Source organism: Malaya genurostris, chromosome 1, assembly GCF_030247185.1.
Source record: "Malaya genurostris strain Urasoe2022 chromosome 1, Malgen_1.1, whole genome shotgun sequence".
Taxonomy (NCBI): Eukaryota; Metazoa; Arthropoda; class Insecta; order Diptera; family Culicidae; genus Malaya; species Malaya genurostris.
Genome location: NC_080570.1, coordinates 103329258 through 103352050, shown reverse-complemented (window position 1 = coordinate 103352050; position 22793 = coordinate 103329258). Strand labels below are relative to the sequence as shown.

The 22793-nt window shown below is 38.0% G+C and overlaps 2 protein-coding genes across 10 annotated transcripts in view; one reads left to right on the top strand and one right to left on the bottom strand.

Annotated features, from left to right (window-relative positions):
- Positions 1-2967, top strand: part of LOC131425288 (metabotropic glutamate receptor 1-like) — an 88186-nt gene extending 85219 nt beyond the window's left edge. For both annotated transcript variants that reach the window (XM_058587055.1, XM_058587054.1), the window contains exons 12-14: positions 347-479; positions 542-1136; positions 1193-2967. In XM_058587055.1, coding sequence (XP_058443038.1) covers positions 347-479; positions 542-1136; positions 1193-2204 — 1740 coding nt within the window. In that variant the 3' untranslated portion in view covers positions 2205-2967. The remainder of the gene's footprint in view (positions 1-346; positions 480-541; positions 1137-1192) is intronic.
- A 3111-nt stretch (positions 2968-6078) lies between these two features.
- Positions 6079-22793, bottom strand: part of LOC131425287 (neuroglian) — a 101269-nt gene continuing 84554 nt past the window's right edge. For 2 of the 8 annotated variants that reach the window (XM_058587045.1, XM_058587047.1), the window contains exons 5-10: positions 21449-22458; positions 19564-21364; positions 19167-19498; positions 18885-19095; positions 16350-16468; positions 6079-11148 (exon numbers count right to left, since the gene is read on the bottom strand). In XM_058587045.1, the coding sequence (XP_058443028.1) occupies positions 11018-11148; positions 16350-16468; positions 18885-19095; positions 19167-19498; positions 19564-21364; positions 21449-22458 (3604 nt within the window). In that variant the 3' untranslated portion in view covers positions 6079-11017. Of the gene's footprint in view, positions 11149-11912; positions 12108-16349; positions 16469-18884; positions 19096-19166; positions 19499-19563; positions 21365-21448; positions 22459-22793 lie in introns of those variants that run through there. The other 6 variants (XM_058587048.1, XM_058587049.1, XM_058587050.1 and 3 more) reach the window with 6 other exon arrangements.

The following is a 22793-nucleotide window of genomic DNA, read 5'->3' as shown; positions in this document are numbered from 1 at the left end:
GCGAGCATGATGGATTGATCTTGGGGACTGTATATTGCGAAGTATTTTTGCGACGATTTCTAAATTTCGGATGAATGACTCCTAGCTTCGAAAAGAATTAACACAAAGTCTGTGCAAAGACTACAGGCAAGAGTAAATCGAAAAGTGGAATCCAATGCTTATGAAATTGAATTTGTTTAGTTCACTATGGAATTGCTTGAAGTTTTTCAACAACATTGAATATTGATATACACATAAAACATTTCGTTGGAATATTCTAGAAATTCTATTTTAATAACAATGTTGAGTTGAGTGATGTAATGTAATATATAATAAAGTACTAACACCGTACATTCTTTCATTACAGAACCTCCAAACTGGTGGTCAGGAAAAGCAGTGCTGCTGGGTATGTGTGCCATGCGAGAAACACCAATTTTTATACAACGAGACACACTGCAGGAATTGCGATTTAGGTTACTGGCCGGATCAATCGCAAACAGGTATTCATTTGTAATATTCTATTCATTATAAGATTTTTGCTATTTTGAATTTTGGTTTTCAGTATGCTTACACATCCCTATTGAACACGTACAATGGGGGGATTCGGAGGCAATTGTGGCCATTTCCTTCTGTGTGCTAGGTTTCATAGGTACCGGCTTGGTATTCGGAGTCTTTGTTCGCCATAACGATACACCGGTGGTGAAATCTTCCACACGTGAACTTTGTTACCTCATATTGGTTGGAATGATCATATCCCACAGCACCATATTTGCCATTCTAGCGAAACCATCACCATTCTCCTGTCTCATCAGTCGCGCAATGCCCGGAATTTCGTTCGCGATGATTTACGCCTCGCTGCTGGTAAAAACTAATCGAATAGCTAGAATACTGGCAGGATCGAAAAAACGCTTTCCCACCAAAAAGCCAAAGTTTATGTCAGCCACTGCTCAGTTAGTCATAACGGGTTTACTAATCTCGATCGAGATTGCTATAGCTGTTTTTATGCTGATATTGGAACCTCCTAACACAGAACATCAATATCCAACGAGACAACGAACTATATTGGCTTGTAATACAACCAGGCAAGGAATTCTAGTTCCTCTAGCATTCATCTTTTTGCTAATAATTTTATGTACTTTGTACGCTTGGAAAACACGGTAACATCGAACTGCACAAAGCAGAACTGTTTTTATAAAATGCTTATTTATTCCAGAAACGTTCCGGAAAATTTCAACGAAGCCAAATTCATAGGCTTCGCTATGTACACGACTTGTGTCATTTGGGTAGCTTTCGTGCCAATATATTTCGGTTCCGAATCGAAAATCATTACCATGTGCATATGCATATCACTGTCGGCTATGGTAACTCTACTGTTCCTGTTTCTCCCGAAACTGTATATTATTATAATCCGGCCGGAGAAGAACATACGAGCCTTGTTCACTACGTCCAAATCCATTAGATGTCACATTGGTTCACGTGTCGCCTCGGCAATTACTCATAAGACTTCATCTTCCTACTCGAGTGGTCCTGGACCACCAGATGACAACCAAGAATACAGCTGCGATGCAATTAACAAACCGATCATTCGATCCGCATCCTGTCAAACGTCAGTAGAATTACTGAACAAACTGTTAGAGATGCATATTTATGAAACAGACCAGTCTAACCCGGTGCCGCGTCAACGGATAATATCGTCTACCTTGAAACAAGTACGTTATACTCTCTCTCCAATTAAGACCAGCACAACTAAAAAAAGTTCTAAAGCTGATAAACGTCTTTTGATGCGTGCGAGGAGTTCAATACCCAATAAAAATAACAACAGCGATCGAAACTATTGTCGCAAAACGTCTGTCGAAGACGTAAGCGAATTTTCCGAGAAAGCTAGCAGTCGGGAAACATGTTGCCATTGTGCACATTTAGATTCCATACGCTACCAGTATGATCTGGTCGATGAAATCGATGATGATTTGGAGTCGACAGTCAATCAGAAGCATCTACAGCAACCGACTGCGAATGGCCTGTACCTGATTCACGACTCGGCCAGTCAAATTGGAAATGGACCGAGTCGAACAGGACACGGAAAGTTTGCGAAAACAATGATTAGCGAGGAAAGTCTGTCTGAGTGTTCAATTAGTACCATTTCCGAGTCGTGTGATTGCAAATTCAAGAGTATCACCATCAGATTGCCAAAGCCGACCAATGCTCAACAGGTGATTTATTTCTAATACACAAAGTTCGAATATATGTATCCTTTCGAATGTTTCGAGCGCGGCAAGCACTCCTTTTTTTATATTCATTCTTAGTAGCAATATATGTAGAATTAAGATATGTGATGTTTGTCTAGTCAGAATTTTTTATTATAATTATTTTTCAGTACTCGCTCAATAAAACTATTTAATTAAGGCTTGATGATTTATATTTGAAAGAATGCTGCTATATAATTTAAATGGTTTGATTTTGATCCGAATGGTTGTCCATATTTATCACATTGATCCAACCCCTATTATCAAACTAAACATTCGAATCAACAACTTCTTAGAAATAATATCATTACAATATCAACAAAAAAATTACTGCCTTGGTTGTACTTCTGCTCAACTATGCCGAGGTTGATTGACATCCATGTCCATTAGGGGAATGTGCTATAAAGCGCCTCTGCTAGCCCCCCTTCCTTTTTTAAGTATTTAAGACTTGTCTGCACAAAAGTTTTATCACTAACAGTATCTTTTCCTAAGATCTTTCTGCTATGCAAGATTGGCAGTTGTCGTTTGCAGGAAAATATGAAAAAAATGAAAATATCATAAGGCAGCTTATCGATGTAAGGTTTTGCATCGATTAAACAAGTATTTTAACCGTATAAAACGTCTAATGTTCGGTTGCTACTTAGTAATTTACTTTTAGCAGTGCTAATATCTCTATTAACAGTATAAAAATCCAGAGAAACAAATCCATTTCTTTGATATACGAGTTTTCTCGTGACAGTCACTCAATGGACACTATGCCCCACCTTCTATTCTACAGTATGCTTCGAGTTAAAATATTGTTTTAAAGATTTATAACGATTATTAAAACAAAAAGTAGCGTTGGGAGGATCAAAATGTTGGTTTCCAATTGTAATTGATTGATTATGCAATTGATTTCTGATGCAAAAAATATGTCAACAACTGCTTTCTTTAGCTGCTTTTCTTCTATACCAACATTTCAAGGGACATACTGCATCATTGTTGTGGGACATATTATACGATTGCTGGGCATTATACCAACGCAAGCGAAAAAACTGAGAATGTGGTCGTTTTGGAAAATGTGTTTGTATCAATCAATTCTCATCACTTCTACCGAAATCGTTGAAAATTTTGTTCCTTAGGCGTATTGCAAAGAAATACATACATTCTTGAAGAACATATATCAGCACATTTAGAAATATCTCAATGTTTTCTTAAGGGGGGCATAATATTATAACACTTTACCCTACTTCTTACATTATCAACGTGGCTTCTAAAGCCTTGAGTATTACATTCCTGTAGTGGAATTTGACCTTCTTGTTTCTACAGACTTCGCAGCCGATTCAGTGTACAGAACCATTGCATGACTAGTGCTACGATGCTACTGACACTACGAATCCTTCCAGGTCGGGGCTCGAACATACGACAACTGGTTTGTAGGACTAGCGCCATATGCATTGAACCGCCAACGTAGCTTCTCCAATGGTCCTTATAATCAATTATCGATTCCGTCGACTCTTGCCAAACCGATTTCGACCACAATAGTGTTAATAACGACCATTTTTGAAACTCTTGGTACAGGATGACAAAAGATTACACTGATTACACTGTTCAAGAATACGCAAATTGATTAGCAATTCTGTTCACTGAACTTTATAAAATAAACTCGATAAAAATAATACAATAACAATGAACAGCCAAAATAAGATATTCAGCTGCTGCATAGCAAGAGTAAATTTGAACCGTGATCATACAGCTTCTAGTACGATCAATTCTCCCAGCTTTATCTCTTTTTATCCAGGAATCAAAATTAGCCGGAAATAATTTTTCACGCTTGAAACTTTGGAGTGAGATATATGGCGTCTTTGAGACAGAAGAAAGTGATGCCATTTAAAAATATTTCTCGGTTGATTTTTCATTAGGGCGTATAAGCAAGTTACAGTGTCTCTTTAATCACTCTCTCCTTCGATGTGATGTGTTTTAAAAGATTTTCTTTGATGTCACTATTCTGTTTGAAAGTCGAAAGTTTCGGGTATCATTTCATGCAAAGAGTTGAGTGATAAACGTGGAAACCGCTTGGTAATTAATAGAAGAGAAAGTAAACAAAGAGAAACTGTCACTTGCTTATACGCCCTTTTGCAAAATTAACCGAGAATTGCAAGATATCTGAGTTTATTGATTCATGCACATGTGGAAATATAATTATAAAAATTCATTTTTCGAAATAATATATTCAGATTCACAGCAAATCAGGCTATATTGCCAGCTATTTCTTTTTTATAGTCCAATGGACCTTCCTTTTACTTGACTTCCAGCGAAAACCTCGCTGTGTTGCAAACATCGTGCTGCCAAAGTGCGGATAAAACTCTTTCTTTTTCACGAAATACACGAAATTTTACCGTACTACCATGAGACGAAGTGCTCACTCGTTGAGAGTTTCACCAGAGGTGAATGTCTTTTTCATACAATCATAATAATCTTACAAAATAGTGATGTCAGTCGGATGTGGAATAAACCTACGATTATGGTAACGAAAATTGTACAATACTCTTGTTATAGCGATGCGAAACATCGAAACGAATGCGCCTATAGCATTTTTTCAAATGTCTATTTTGGTATATGAGACAATTGAGCGTAAATGACAGTAAAGTATCCGTTAGTAAGTAGGTCATCGAAAATTAAGACAGCCACACACTCACAAGCTCCTACATCACGATTCTCGGTTGGTGTATGCTGACATTTAGTCAGAAGATCGCAGTCGAATGGGTGCTATCACATTTTGCGTTAGTAACAGAATGAGAGGCTGCGAATTGGGTTGTGTGTTTTCACCCATCTGGAATTTCGGAATCAACGAAAAGTGCTTCACATATGTACTTCATCTCACCGTTGTTGTGTAGGTTAGTAAAGTTGATCATTACGAAGAATGTAATGGATTTAGTAGTTGCTTTTCGTTGAAATTTCCACAGAGAACAATCTAATATTGTTAAAATCCCAAATTCTAATGAGTTATCTTCAAATGCCAGGGACAAAGGCAATGTAATGAGGCACTCTACTAAGGTTCCTCAGTATTAGAGCGCTCGGAGAACCTGTTTCTCCACCTCTGGTCGATCAACTAGCTTCTTTAGTCCAATCCACTCTTCTCCGAATGGTTTTAGACCTTAATGGCTAAGAGCGAATATAAGTTACCAGTTCAAATTACTAGCGTTTTATTACCTGTAAAAGATTCAAAAATTTCGATTGCTTATGAAATAAAAGAAAATAACACATATATTTTGTTAAAAATAATATTATTAATATAATAAACATGTTTCGGAAATCTAAGTCTTGGTACTATCTTGAGAAAATTCTGATTTAAAAGCATATTAGATTTTGTATCGTCATCGTCAACTTACCTTTTTTACAAATTAGTGGTACGTTCACATGCATGTAAGATCACTCGTTTCAATCTAGCATAAAGTCCATGAATCCTAGTTCAGTAGTGACATCACAATAAAAAACCTGTTTTAATCCACCTAGTGGTGTAATGATGTCTTTCTCATATCAATCATACTATCATATATCATCATGGTATTCTTCAAAATAATTTTCTTCGATTCTTAAAAGAATAACCGAAATCGGTTTGTTTGACCGTCTACTGATAAAAACTATCAATTGGAAAAGATTTGAGGTCGATTTAGATTTTTTTAAAGGTTTTCCCCCATTTTCAGTGATGGTATACAATTTTTAACCCACTTTACCCTATATTTCCGGATCCGGAAGTCGGATCCGTATTTTTATATAAAAATATATGGCTAAATAAAGTAATTAACATTTTATAAATAAATACGAAGAACACTTGTGGTACTGTGAAGTTTGTTTGAATAAAATCGATGTCGACTCTGTTTCGATAGTGATTTATTTCGCGGCATAAGAATTATTACATCAATGACTTCCGAATAATAAAGTACAAGTGATGTTGTTACCTACAGTAGTCTGGTTGAGATTCAATTCTAATTACGATTTTCCCTATTGTTTGAAATCACATGGATACAATATCTCGTGAAAATTTTTATCATTAACGCCATATTTTGGAATGAGCGCCATTGGTTGCGTAGTGTTTTGTAACCAATTTTAAGATTTTTTTTCATTCCAATTATTTTTACGAAGTCGTCTAGTAGTGCTAGTTTACGCAGTAATTGATAGTTATGTTACGGATTTGAAATCTGGAATTCAAAGGTATTCATCAAAAAATACTTCAATCATCCGTCTTTCTGATAATTAGAATTTTTCCGTCGCGGAATAAAATATCATCTGTCATCGTTGCTTTATGCACGTTTCGTTTTCAAACCTCGTTCATTTTCTTTAAACGGCAAGTTCTTGTGCCAGTTGTAAATAGGGGTCCTCTCTTTTATGCAAAAAACATGTACACTCTGCGTATGCGTCGATTTACTCTGTGGTTTTTTGATAATGACTGATAATGATAGATTTTGTGAGTGTGATTTCAGATGCAACTGCAACGGCAGTGTTTTTGTTTTCTAGTTTCCAAAATATACGGTATGGGGAATGCTTTTCTCTCTCTTTGAGGATTGTGGTTTGGGTTTGAGATTTATTTTTTCGTCTAATTGTTCGATTCGGGCTCGATTTGCCACAGCGTAATGCAGCAAAGATGGCAGCCGTAATTGTTGCCGCTGGATGTCAAGATAATCTTAATCCTTTGAATTGATTCTCTTGGAATTGAATCCAACTAATTGCGTGATTTTAGTGATTCTGTTACAAAAGCGAATATTGTTTAACCATATCAACTAATGTTCCAATTACTTTAATATACAGTTATCTAAATACAAGTTGCTTTCCATAAAAACATGTAACATGAAATTTAGAGTATAGTGTTATCCTAATTATAAACTTTCAATTTCCTTTTTTGTTGCATTGTTTTTTTACAAAGACACAAGCAACATACGAAAATTCTGTACAATGGTCGATAAACGTTAAAACAGGTTACAGATAAATAAGAGCAAACGAGAATAGGGCAACACTTATTTTTCAGTTCCCTTGAAAGCACTTGTTAGTTCCCAAATAATAGTTCAATTTTGTTTGTATATTTTCCTCATGCAAAGTATAACATAATACGTAGTTTGTCTCATCTCGAGCAGTAATTACATCATTCCGGTTTCATTCATCTTTCAGTTTCTGCTTTGCGGTTTCTGTATATAAAAAGCACCCATTTTGTTAAACGCCTTTCATTCCTTTTCTCCTACTTATAAGCCTACAGTATGCCTTGTCTTTCACCACACTATTATCCTTTCTAAATGCAATAGGACAGTTCGACCGATCGTTTCGGCTGTTTTCGCACTAACATGCGGTTGTCTAAATTTCATGATATAAGCAAAAGCTAGTTTACGATCTAATGTTACAGAATATTAGTTGATACTTGATAAATAAGCAGTAATTTCTTGCCAAATTGCATAGAGTATCTGTATTTAAGTGAAACTAGTTTCATTTAAGATAACAGAAGCGCGTGGATTTGCCTGCTTACGTGTTGTTTCTCACCTTACTCTTAAAATAGTTATAGCGATAAGCAAATATAATAGATATTCTTCAAATGTGCCAAGTTAACATTTTCACTAAGACCCTGTGTTTCTCCTTCATTCGATTCTTTGGTTTCGACAAAATCTCAAAGCAAGTATTAAATAGAAACAATGATTTAACAAGCAAAACTGAATTATTGAGACGAATGTAAGATTATACGGAAACGAAAATAATTAGTTATCTAGTTTTGCCAAGATTTTGTCAAATATTAGCAAAATATATAAATCAAGAGAACGTAAAATTCTAATTCCATTCCGAGTGTTCAAAAACCACCGAATGTGGCAATTTGTTCGCAAGCTCCAATATAACATGTTACTGTATGATTTGGAAGAGGGCCGTTTGGCATAATGCTGTTCTGCATACAACTATTCGTCATAATGGTTATTTGGCATAATAGTTATTTGACATGAAGCATGTTTGGAACAATCACATTTGATTGGCGGTTCATGGCATACAAGCCTGTAATCCTTCCGTTTACCCGATCTACTCAAAGCTAGGAGCTGTCCCTCAGTTAAATTCGAAACCCGTTGTGGTGAAGGTAACATTATATTGAATGGTTTTATGCCATATGACGTTATGACAAACGAAAATCGCAGTATCAAATACTATGTAAATTTTACTACTAAACTACCATTATGCCAAATTGCCGTTATTGCAAAAACATGCCAAACAGGTTAACCCCGACTTGTTACAACGTAACGAAATTTATTTGAATCAAAGATATTACCAACAAAATAGACAGAATCTGTCGCCAAAGACGTTTTAAAACTTATCGAATCATTTCAGTATTGGTCCCGAATTTAAATCAAGATTTCGGTTTCATGAAGATTCTGAAGTTTTTCGGAATTTTTTATCGCATCTAAATGGGAACCCATTAGAATGAACAGTACAGAAATTATATCAAAAGGCATGGAATGACCACAAGGTTAAATCATACATAATCGAAACAAATTTAAAAAATCCAGCTCTAAATACATAAAACATTGATGCAAATCTACATTTCACATGAAATAAATACCATTTACATCAAATGTTCCAGAGTAAATGGCAAAAGCACCGAGTAAAATGTTTGAATGAAAGACTAAGCTTAAGCTCCAGAGGAACGTGCCACTTGAGTCAATTAGTTCAGAATCTTAAGCTCGCTCGAATTTATTCCACAGATTTACTAAGATTCTGACAACATTTATGTCGAAATAGCTAATGCTAGATAAGACGAATGAAAAATGATGAAATCTTTCGAATTGAATTTTCGTCATCATATTGAGTTTAAGGATCTACAAAAAATCTTAGAAAAACTGCCAATGTTGAAAAATGCAGAAGCATATGATTTTCCGCTTACCAATTGCGAGGAAAACTGCTTTTGCGTTTTGCAACAATGGCTGTGATCCTAAGATTGTAAATTGTCCCTTAAATTTAGTATTATATTCAGATCGTGAGCGAAATTGTACCCGGCGGTTATTAAATTCAATTTGAAGAGAAGTACCGAAATACAAATACATCTGTTAACTGTTATCGAATGGCATTATTCAGGTGCTGTAATCAGTTCTTAAAGACTTGTTCGAAATTTCTCTGCAAGATGAATTTCATCAATTTTGAGCCCAAATCATTTGTAATGTGAGATTTGTGCTTCTTAGTATAAAAAAATAACCAAAATAAATATTAATACGAATAAAACAAAAATCAAAAACAATATGTTTTGTAAAGAAGTTTCTTTATTACAAAATAAAAGTAAACATTTAGCTTTTTCTTACTAAACAGTTAAAACTAATTGAAGGAAATTTCTATTAAAAAAGAATTGCATTCTAACATATTCGATTCTCATTTCTTATTGTTCTTAGCCTAAAAAATTTGCATTCGAAAATTAATGGGAAATAATTGCAGCACTTTCGCATTATATACAGATCTATGGTTTGCGCTCTCAGTGCAAAGAGCTTTTTTTTTCTCTCCTAGTGCATATGCGCATCAGTGTGATAGATATTTGTGTGATGTTTTAATTCGGAGCCCCAACGGTGAAATGATATTTCCCGTCGGCAACTGGCATTGCAAAAGCAAATACACATTTGACGAAAGTTGCCCTCTAGCTTGCCTACCCTGGAGAAAATAGTTTTGTGCCAAATCACGTTTTCTTTTTCAGCACATTGCATTTCATTTCGTTTCACTAATTTTATAAACGGGCATAAAATTAACAACAACTTAAAACATACTCACTTTCCCTTCGCAAGTTTGGAAGATTGAAAGATGGAGAGAGGGAAATAGTTTAATGGTAGGCTTTTTGTTTGAGTGTGTGTGTGTGTGTGTTTTCCCTAGCAATTACAACTAGTACGAATAAGAGATTCTTGCTTACTGGACGAAATTGATAACTTCCCTTGTCGCGATACTGCCCGGTTGTTGAACTGATATCGACTAAATTCTAACAAGAGCTACCGAGTAGGACTAAAGCAGAAAATATTTCCGATCGGTTTACCGATCAATGAATAAGTTACCTAAATAAAGTAAACAATACAAATGTTACAAAATAAAACAAAAAAGCATAAATAGACCGGACTAAGACAAAGAATGCGTTTGCAACAACGAATTGTGTTCATTGATTTTATGTTTACGAAACAATTAAGCAGATATTTCAGGGCGATAGAACCCACTCTTTGAGTAGATCATTCGCAAAATTTTGTTTTATGGTAGCTGCTTTCGGTCAACATTGAAGCTAAACGTGCGGATTTTACATAAAATGCGGCTCTGGTATGGGATCGATTTAAGCTATGGTTGCGCTACAACCGAAATGGAATTAATTACTGAAGTTTTTTTTCAGACGCCCCCTTCTACGCATGTATGACTAACGGTACTGAACTGCGACCTATCGAGAAGCGTTTAACTAAATTTAGACGTCTAGTAATTTCCCGTATGTTTTGTACTTACTTTGAAAGAAAGAAAAATAACTTGTCGTGTGTTTTATTCTGAGTGATGAACACATTGATTCGAGTTGATTTTTTTTTCGAGAGTTATTTAATACTATTTCCTAGCTTCCGGGTAATTAGTTTGTTTATCCGTTAGAACTATTATTTGTATTTTTAGTTACAAAAGAATAAAAAAAATGATAAAAAGTAAGCTGCTGGGTGATGTGTATCTTCTGTCCGCTTCGTTTGTTCGTTTGTCGCATACAGTTCGCAAAGTTCATTTAACATCGTCAGCTCAAGGCGAGTAGTAACAAGCAATTGTCCTTCCAGCATAAAAACCAAACAGTAGATCCTAGCTTAGACGTAAGTGGCCATGCCAGCGTTGGCTCCTTGCAGCGACGGATTTTGTGGTGTAGAATGGGCGCTGACTGGTGGCTTACCGGGCACATACTGTCCGATGAAGGAACCATCTTCGGTGAACTGTCCTCCTGCAGAGAATCGAGATGTTAGTATATCATACATTCTTCTTGATTTAGTTGAATAGAAACAAGTACGAAGCCATACTGTATTAGAGTTTTGTTCTTCTACAAGATAATTACAGATGTTCAATGGAACGAGATTTGTAAAGTCTCTGTCTATTATTGCAATATTAGAAGAGTAAATCAAAAGTTAGTCTTACGCAACTTTCTTTCGCACTTGTTTCTTGTACCTTCATAAAAAGTTATAGAGAAAATGGGAAAAAACAGTATAACAAAATAAACGAAACACATAAATACCTGAACGAACTTAAAAAGAAAACTGCTTTTCATGATTTCTGGCTGGACGGGTAGAGACTGCTTCTCAATGTTATCTCGTCGCCGGACAGCAAACTCACGTCACATCATCGGAATAGACTACAAACAATTGCATGGACAATACTTTTTTGTGTTAAAGATAGTCTCGCATTATTACAAAAGATCTTCGTCAAACTACGTTTAAAATACAATGCTTCCTGCGAAACGTTTGATTTTTGCTCCTACAAAATAATAGTAAAAATACTCAAAAATTTCCCTTAACATATCTGGCTAGTGTTTTGATTCCATTTCATTTCAACGATCCCTAATAGCTGCGCTTTGCGTTAAATTAGACTCCACTTTTCACACGTCGATTGATTCCGTCTGCTGCACACGTGGGACGATAATTGTTACCGTGTTTACATTAAATAAAAGTATAACATTCATTTCGCTTTGTAGGTCCTAGCTACGACTTTGTATTTGTTTTTTTTTGTTTTGTTTTTGTTCAAGGTTTCTGCTCTGAACAAAACAAACAAAAATAAAGAATCCTATCCAACTAAATCCAATATACTAACACTACTAGACCAATGTCGCAAACGCCTGTGAGTTGCTGTCCGCGTTCTTGCCTTTACGGCCGTACTGTCCAATGAAGGAACCGTCCTCATTCATACCTTCTACAAAGTAAGAAAAAGAAACACAAAAAACATAGAAATGATAAATTAAACAATAAAGCTTCTTCGGAAATTTTAACATAATGAAGTAAAATTCGCCGATCGATCATTGTTCAGAATGTGACTTTTTCGATATATTAGGGATCAATTGCATCCTACATCTCCAAATTCACCTTTATTTCGAAAGTCAAACGTCATAGAGGCCATTTGAATACAAAATTATCATACTATGATAAGCTAATACTATGATAAACGACCTGATAATAAAATATAGGGTTTCTCTGAGTAGAAAACAGTCAAAAATAAGATCTTCGATTTATCAAAAACTAAGAGAAACAGTTCGCGTTCACATCTCATCCAAGTCAGTCGATAAAACTAAACCGCTTACGTTCGGGACAGCAAAAACCAAGTACAGTATTGTGTAGTGAACAATAGAACGACCTCGAAATGAGTGAACCAAACGAACAAAAGCTACCGCCGACACGAAAGAATACAATTGTTGTTGACTTCATACAGTGCAAAATTCGACCTTCTATACGAGAACTTGAAGGTTTGCTTAAGGAGCGAATGCATCTTGACATTAAACGTGTGCATTTACTTCAATGCAATGAGACCAATAATGTTGTTTATATCCAGTTCTATAAAGAGTTGGATGCAATTCAATTCGCTAAAGACAATAATAATGTGCACTATGTGGAGCATGAAAATATCGAGTACAACATTCCAGTATATATGGAAGATAGTGCTATAGAAGTGCGTGTGCATGATCTTCCCTCAAGCATCATCGATCCTTATATTCGCAAAACTATGTCCCAATACGGAGAGATTCTCTCTATCGAAAAAGAAAAGTGGAAGAATTTTCTCCCCGGTATTCTAAATGGCGTACGTTTGTTACGCATGCGCTTGAGGAGGCCTATACCTTCTTATGTGATATTCGGTCAGGATACAAGAATCCCGTGCAAATCACTTATTACCTATGACAATCAGATGGCCACATGTCAATATTGCCAAAAAGCTGTTCACTACGGTAAGCCATGTGATAAACTGGACAAGGAGACAACTACACCAAAGGACAACGGTGCTTCCTTCACACCAACCCCAACCAACCCCAGTACACCTGTGATGTGACAGCCACCAACAACAGTGAAGCATCTCCTTCAACGAAACCATCAGTATCCTCTATAGAACAAAGTACACCGGCTGCAGTTAACAACTTACCCTCCAACCAATCAGCAATTGCAACCAATATACAACAAGGTGCATCCACAGCAACTAGCAACGAAAAGAAGACGGAAATGGATGACGAGACGAACCACGAACGAAGTGCCCCTCAATCCTCGCAGGAGGGAAATGGAAGCTCCTCTCCCTCTAGAAAAAGGGTGACAACGAGATCCAACTCAAAAAAAATTATTTAAAAAATCGGCACAATCGGCCACGTAAAGCTTGTACGCAAATAGGCCTGAATAAAAAATATATTTTAAATAAAAAAAACTCTCTTCTGTACTCGTTCAATCCGTAAGATCCATGCAAGCTGATACAGGTTCCAAATTAGGCAAGTATTTTCCAATATAGGTCGAACCAAAGAGTAATATAACGCCTTTCAGTAAGGCAGATCTTTGAAGTCCCGCCCGATCTTAGCAATAAAACCTGGCTTCCGTGTCGCCTTTAAAATTATAAGCGAATGATGTAGATCGAAGGTAAGCTAGGCTTCTAACAAAACACCAACTATGGAGCATTTGTCTATTAATTTCATAGTCGAATCGAAATGGATTCAGTATTCGGTGGAACGTTATGACCTAGCATTTCGAAATGCTGGCAATAAGCCAATTTCTACGACACCAGGCGACGAATGCATCAAGAAGTTTTTGAAGCCGGGTGTAATTGTCGATAGAACAAACTGCAAGGTATAATCTCAAATCATCGGCATATACTAATCTGCTACGAGTACCGAGCAGCAAAACAGCAACATTGAAAAATAGCGAGAACGAAAATGGATCCATATTGCTGCCTTGCGAATTCCTGATAAATTTGAGCTGCACGTCAAGCAAATCTGTCAATAATGTCATCAATAAAACCGCTTCGACGTTGTAACTGAGACAGGCCAAGGATGCCGGATCAAATAATAAGATACTGTCACTTTCAAACGCTCTGTAGGAAACTTTGTTTTCCCTAGCAATTTGAAGGCTTTTATGGGCTCATTGTCAGTATGTGATTTATTTCAGAAGTCTGTGCCATTTTTAAAATTTGTGCTTTTCGTTAAATAAAAACTCAGATTAATCTGTGAACCTTGCATCTCTGGAGACAGCAATTTGTTTTCAACTGCCATAAACATAAGTCACTGAAACCTCTTCTGAAAGTATGCATACAAGTTCTCACTGAGCCAAACGTTACAAAGATAACAACAAATCTCAGAGCTGAGCTCCCTCTTGTCTTCAATCAGTGAAGTAACTCATATGCACGGAAAAGACACTAATACTGCGACAAGAGATACTTGAAATTTTAAGTTGGATGTACAGGGTTTGCCATCTAACTTTTTTTTAACTAGCGGTTATTTCGACATTGGTCCCCTTAATGTCATTTCTGATTTGACAGAAACTTTATCCTTCCGCTGAACGAAAATGGTTGTGTATACGCTTGAGGAACTGCGATCAGCTTGAAGAAGACGCCGATTTTTGCCAAAAAATCATCTCCTCGGATGAGGCACATTTTCATCTCGGCGGGTATGTTAATAAGCAAAATTGTCGCATCTGGGGGACGGAAAACCCGCACGTTATCATGGAGAAGCCGATGCATCCTCAGAGAGTGACGGTTTGGTGTGGATTTTGGTCTGGCGGCATCATTGGACATTTTTCTTCGAAAATGAGGCAGGAGCCGCCGCCACGGTCAATGGCGAGCGCTACCGCGCCATGATTAGCGATTGGTTCTTCCCATTATTTGAAGAGGAAGACTTGGACACCATTTGGTTCCAACAAGACGGCGCTTCGTGCCACACAGCCAACGCTACGATCGATCTTCTACGCACAGTCTTCGAATATCGAATTATAAGTCGAAATTCGGATGTCGTTTAGCCGCCTCGGAGCTGTGATTTGACGCCATTAGACTATTATCTTTGAGGGGCTGTCAAAGATAAGTGTTATGTGGACAAGCCAGAGACAATTCAAGCCTTGAAGGACAACATTCGTGCAGCCGTAACTGAAATAAAGCTGCATACAATCGAAAATGTACTAATAAACTGGACCGACCGTATGGCGTACTGCAAGGCCAGCCGAGGCAGCCATTTGATTGAAATTATATTCCACAATTAACCGGAAGGATTGTACTTTAATATAAAACATAAATTTTGAAATCGGATGAACCGTTTGTGTTTTATTGCATGTTAAAAAAACTTACATGGCGGACCCTGTATATGAGATGTGTTTAATACACGCAATTCCGGTGCAAAAGGCAAAATACACGAGTTCAGAGCGCCACGTATTGGCAATGAGCTTATAATAAATTCATGCATATTATGCTGCGGACAAAATCGCTCATTATTTACTATTCGGTACCATCAGACCTGATTTCATCGAATGAATAAAAAATCTAAGAAATAATAGAATGCGGATAAGTGGTGGCGAGGTGCACATAAGGACGAGACGCCACTGGCAGAAAGTACTGCGATCTACAATTTTATGACTTGACTGACATATATTCATTATGACCATTTTATTGTCAGATGAATTTGAGAATAAATTCATAAGTAAAATGTTGATATTTTATTTTCCCGAAATCATGACATATTTTGCTCATAGCCTTGAAAAGATTTTTTAAGAAAATGTAGCAGCATATAAAGTGTTGCTCGAAATTGTTTTAACAAGAAAATTGAAAGCTGATAGTCACAAAACAAAAACCAATCGTCGAAAATTACTTCGTTACAACGTAAAACTAGCTTAATACTAAAAGTGAAAATTGAAGTTTTAGTCAATCGACAAATAAAGTAATTTTGTGTTTTGAAACAAAAGAAAAACAACAACAAAAGAAGAGCGCATATAAAAACTGTAGCTAGAGATTAAAGTAAACAGAAAAATAGTACGTCAAAACACTCTTCGATTATTGCTATACTCTATGATAAAACAAGAAAGGGCTAGGATTCGGGATAAAAGCTGGCAGCGCGGAGGACAAAATTGTGCATATACCTAATAACCAAAAAGGGGAAAATACATAATTTTTTTTCTGGGTTATAGTGGGTTTAATGGACGCATTTACCTGTATCACCTTCACCATATTCCGCCATGGAATCTGTATCACTTTCCGGTGGGACTTTTTGCGAGTTCAGTGATTGTCGGCCCTGGCTTTTATTGTCCAAGCTGTAATCACGTAAAACACTAAACTCTTTTTTGTATCCTTCGTCCGGACGGAGCCGCTCGTGGCTATTGTTTTCAAACCGGACCCCACTCCCGGAGGTTCCCTAACTATTATTTTTCTTTTTCTTTTTTGGCAACCGGCTCGTCCGTTTCGATTGTTTAAAATATGATAATGAAAGTGTGATGATGATTTCGTTTGATTTACTTTTCAAGTGAGAAAATTTGTAGCTTTTAGAATAGCAAGTGGCGTGTTAACAAGAACCACACATTTTACGAAAGGAGGATCTGATTGTGTCTGTGGAGCGGTGCCTTTTGACTTTAATTTACTGAGTTTAATGGAAAGGTTTATTATTATTTACAGATTAATCGACAGATGAGTGTACACAGCTAAAGGTTTCATATTATTTACACTATGCCAGTGGCACGACTAACCCTTTCATCGTAGAAAGGAAAATCGAACGTTTTCGAAGGTAGTTTTCACGCGGTAGATATTTTCCTCTCAAAACTACGTCAGACCGAAAGTGATCATCTTTCCCATAACGGAAATTTTGTTTTTGTTATCCTATATACAATTGAGCATGAAACCGAAACCGAACCTATTTGTTTTTGTTAGCAATTTCGAAAGTTAGACGACATGCAAGTTTTATGGAAATAGTAAGTTCATATACGTTACATTTCTTCATCAAATACAAGTATTTATTACTAATTACAGTGCTATTGGTTCATTGGAAGTCGTTCCGTGGCAGTGCTGGAAATACAGGGCAGCTTTCAAAATAGTTTTAGAAAATTGAAAGTAAATAATGAACTCTGAACCTATATTTTATTAGTAAATTACACAACTATCTACTTTTCGATGGAGAAAGTTCCAAGAAGTAGTCAACTGAGGAAAGGTTGATACTTTATGTACGATCAGAACAAGAGCGATGATAACCAGAATGGATTTGTTTTTACCAAATTCATGAATAAGCGCATTTAAAAAATAATGTAAATATTTATGTTTACACAAAATGATTGAAAATATGAATCAATGAAATGAAATCACGTTAAACCGCTGCTCGATCCAACTTCCACTGCACAAATAGAACTTTTAATTGTGTTACCCGAAAACCGAAACGTCTTTTCCCATGGCCCATTGAAATAGGGTGGTACACGAGCGAAAGGGTAAATTGCCACTGACGTAGGTATCAGATACTCCACAAGTACACCGACAATAGACTATTTGTTACAACTACTAGATGTTCTAGCAATCAATCTAAGTACGAATGAAGACAGAAACGGGAGGGGTGGCTCAGAAAACAATAGCATGGAACGGAATGTGTTAAATAGTAGAGTGTAGAAATTTCACCAATTGATATGTTATCTGATTGTGTTAAAAATGTATGAATTTACTGCTTATTAGTTTACGTGACACAAACACTACATGACAATGGAAAAACTAACTAATTTGGGGAAGGTCTAATCCGATACGGGCTGAATATATCCGGTAATTAATGTATAATTGATGATAATAATTATTACTAGGGGACTACGAAGGGTAGGACTTTTGAAGGGGTGGCATGCAATCTACTGACTAGAAGTTAAACTAATTTCTAATTAGGCACGAAAGGGATTCACGAATCGAATAGAAGAGCGGCTCGACACCATTTACCTTACTTAGCCTTCGCATCGCGAATACTGAGCGTGCTGATTACTTTTGTTTGCTGGCTGTTGATTTAACCATTACCGAAAAGCTTACCTATTTGTTTAACCGTAGCTCAACAGTAGTGTTGTAGTGTGTCGGGTTTATGACCGAAGAGGGATAAGCATTCAAATTACAGGCGGAGGTAGAATCTAATCTAAAGTAATGTGTTGGTTTGAAGGAAGTTTTGCTTGCCAAGTAAGTAGAGAATTAGAGGAAACTTGTTGCGGGGAACAGGCACACTCAAATTCACTACTCCATATCTACCCAAAGGGAATTCCGGCATACGTAAAAAAAATTGAAGAAAGTTAATAAACCCACACACAAAATCCACACATTTAGTCGTGAAATACAAGTTTGATGAATGGGTGTATCCAGAAACATGATGATTGAGTGAAAATGATATTGAAACTATGAAGGATTTATGAAGAGAGCAAAAGTTTCGACACTTTTGAAACGGTCTGAGTATTAAAACAGTAAAATGAATCTTAATTTTGCCTAAACAACGTTGGTTCGTCAAACCTGTTTACACTGTATTACAGGAGTGTAACATCAACCATCAAAAGTGTGTGTCTTCTGCAAAAGCTATCAACAATAAGATGTGTGTTTATGATCCTTCAATCATCAGGTGATCCAAAAAACACAGTCGTTAGTATAGGAAGTCAAGGCACTGCTGTTGAACACCGAGAGCACGCGTGTTTTCCAAAAAGGGCAATGGTAAGGAGTGAAAATGCATGCAGCGATGAATTCGTTACTTACGGCTGCGAGTACTCGGGGAACCCGCCCTCCTCGGTATAATCATTTCGTCCATTCGCCAGCTCCCGATCGTGCACATCGTACTTGCCACCGCGATTTCGTTTGACAATGCAGATGATAATCAGCAACAGTATCAGGAAGGCAATTGCGAGCATCATTCCGATGAACCAACCGGCGGTGGCCACATTCTCGTTGGGAACTTTGATTGGGCCCTCTGTAGAACATAAATAAATGGGTTTTATTATGTGCGCACTACAATGACGATTGTTCGAAAAGCGTATTTACCTATTCCATAGGTGTCCACTTCTTGCGATAGCGACTCGGTTTGATATTCGCCATCGACTGAAACTACTCGGAACTCGTAGTTACTGTCCGGATCCAATCCATGAACGGTGTGATGGTTCTCGTACAGAACAGGTTCGGTCATTAACCACTGATTTTCTCCCTTGATGCGGTACTTGATGAAGAAATGTGATCCCGGTTTACCCTCTAGATTGGGTTGCCAAATGACCTTGATGTCAGCACGACCATTATCATTAGGCTGACGTTCCCAGGCAAAATAGGGTTGGTCTGGTGGTATGGCTAAACCACTGGCAGTCTTTTGTTCGATGTAGTAGCTAGAGAAATAGGAAATGTGGTTGAACAAATATTCAAATTACAGTTTAATTGTTAGTCTACTCACTCTTGACCCTCTCCTGCTTTTGTGGTTCCTACGACATGTACTCGATACTTGGTAGCCTGCTTCAGTTTACCAAGTTTAGCATCGGTAATACGTGGGTCATGAATGTGCGGCTCCCGTTCCATCCTAGGTCCGAACGAGGTTCCTTTAACCTCCTCGTAGTAGATCTTGTAGCCGGTTAATTTTCCATTTGTTTGTAGCGGTTTCTTCCATTTAAGTAGGAAAGCAGACGAACCCAGGGGTATGGCATCCAGCGATTGTATCGTATTAGGGACTCCCTCGGGCGTTTCAAAGGATAATGTAGTGCTGGCTGGCCCATTGAATCTTCCATTATACGCCAAAATTCGAGCATAGTTGGTTGAATCCGGGATAAAATCCGTGACTAAAGCTTGTTTTGAATCCGATGTTACGAGAACTTCTCGCAAATTTTCTTCACCATCGGTATCGGTCCAGGTTTGAATTTTGTAGCCTTTGAAATGACCTCGGACGCTCTCTTCAGTTACCGGATTCCAACTGAGAATGGCAGATGTAGGGGCGGTAACTTGGATGAGCGTAAAATTGGTAGGAGCAACCAGGGGTCTATCCTCTCCTGAATATCCGATAACTTCTTTGGGTGCAACATTTGCTTCACCAAGTTCATTGATGGCTACAACTTTAATTCGATACCGCTGGAAAGTGGGCTGATCACGTACAAGCAATTCTGACTGCCGCCAATCGAATATATCCTCTGTGTTCCAGTTGTCTACTCCAGTATCCAGCTGCCAGTATACACGATACTGGAATCTAGGAGCGTTGTGTTCGATTTCCGACATCGGAGTCCATTTGATCAGTAAGTTGGTCGGTTCAGTTCCCTGCCCTTCGACGTTATCGGGATTTTTGAATGGAACACTTGGTTGTGTGGTACAGATATCACTGTGACCGGACGGTAACGAAGGGCCAACTTTGTTAATAGCTATCACCCGGAACGTGTAATTGGCCCATGGGCTCATGTCTACACTGTAGGTAAAATCAGTCGCAGGTACGTCTTTCGTGGAAATTTCCCAACTATCCGGAGTGAAAGAAGTGTTAAATTCAATGGTATAATGTAGAATAGGCGAACGATTATCGCCGTTTGGTTTCCATGAAATTGTTGCTACGGCCTGATGACATTCAATACCAGTCAGAGAAGGACTGTTCGGTCTGTCATAAACAGTTAAAGTAGCATTCGCATTGACTTCATCCAAGTCTGTTCTCGCCACGCAGGAATACACTCCCGTATCCAGCTCGATCGTTTTCGAAATTGTCAGAGAGTAATCGTTCGTCATAACAAATCGTGGTTGGGTTTCAAAATCAATTGGAACACCATCTGTCAGCCATTCGATCGTTAAACCTAACGAAGAATCCGCAACAGCATTGCACCTGAAAGTGGCCTGCGTACCGGCAACAACCTCATAATCCTGCGGTTCATCAATAATCCGGGTGTGTTCTTTAACGACCAGTTCACCGCTGGCTGATTTTTCGCCAAGTTTATTCACAGCATTACAAGTATACTCGCCTGCATCGGAAAACTCCACCCCTTTGATGAAAAGATCTCCAGTTTCTAGGATTTGATATCGACCACCGGTAAGTTCACGACCATTTCGGATCCACTTAACTTCCGGCTTGGGAGCACCGAATACACGACAGGTCATGGTAACATTGCGCCGATCGACGGTGTATTCCAGTTTTGGAGGTTCGGTGATTTCGGGTGCCAAAGCCAAAACGTTCAAATAAACGTCCTTGTATACATAACCGAGCGAGTTGGTGGCGTTACAACCGTAATTACCTGGTAGACATTGGAAAGATGGAATTTTGTAAATAGTTTGAAAATTAAAATAAAGCAACACATAATAACTTCAATAGCACTCACCCGTATCACTCTTTTCCAACTTAGTGAAGTAGATCCTGTTAGTACTGACGATACGCCGAGGATTATTAGGAGTTTGATCGATCGGTTTTCCATTATGAACCCAAATGATCTTGGGCTTCGGAACACCGGTAGCTTCACAGCGGAACTCCGCAGTTTCGTCTTCTGCAGCATTTACGATCTCCGGTTCAACAGTGAAGTATGGCACTGCTTGTACTTCCAACCGGATTGAATATGACTCGGCACTGCCAACACCGTTCGACGATTCGCACTGATACGTACCCTGATCTTCGAAAGAGGCGTGTCTTATTACCAGTGACTTGCCGTAATTGTTCTGTTGAATCTTATCGTTCCACTGTATCGGTCGACCATCTTTGGTCCATACCACCTGAGGTAAAGGTGTTCCGCCATATATACAGAACATTTCGATTTTCTTCCCCCTCAGCGCGACTTCATTCTTTCGAGAAACGTACTGTCGCTGCGGGTGATGTTTATTTTGAGCGGCGGAGATACCCGTTTGTTTAACTTGCAGCAACACACGGTTACCGATTTTGTACTCATTCCGGAACAACGAAGAAGCAGCACAAGCATAATAAAAGTCATCCGACTGGTCATCACGAGTTACGTTGGAGAACCACAGATTACCCTCCGGATCCAGAGTCATTCGAGAGTTGTTGATCGAACTGATACCGCCGTCCATATTCTGAATTAACCAGTACACGTTCGGTCGTGGCCAACCGTCCGGAGGTTGACACTGCATTTTGAAGGGTGAACCCTCATCTACTTGGACGGTTCTGGCGGTTTCATCCTTGAACGAGTTCAGTTCGGCTTTACGAACGAATACCGAGTTGGAGGTCGCCGTGCCGTGTTCGTTCTCCGCGAAGCACTGATACTGACCAAGATCCTCATCACGAGGCGATTTGATTACCAGCGTACCGCGGCCAGGCTGCTGCGACATGCGGTCGTCGTACGTTTGCCATTCGAACTTTTTGCCGTTTTTGATCCATCGATATCTAAAATTAAACAAGAGAAAGAAAAATGACGAATGAGAAACGGTGTAGTATATTTTTATATATGAATCTACACAGCAACATTTTAAGATTCAAATAAGCCTGTTCGTTCGAAAATTCATTTTTTACTGTTTATCACTGGTAAATGTATGACATAGAAAGATTCTTGTTGTCTGCAGTTATCCTGTATACATACGAATCGGCTCTGAAATATGTTGAAAACGAAGGTCAAACTCAGCATCGGAATGTAAATACTCTAACTTGGCTTTTTTTAAATTCAGAGAACTTTTCGTCTGGAGCTCGCTGTAAACATAGTATACAACTAGTGAACGAACAAC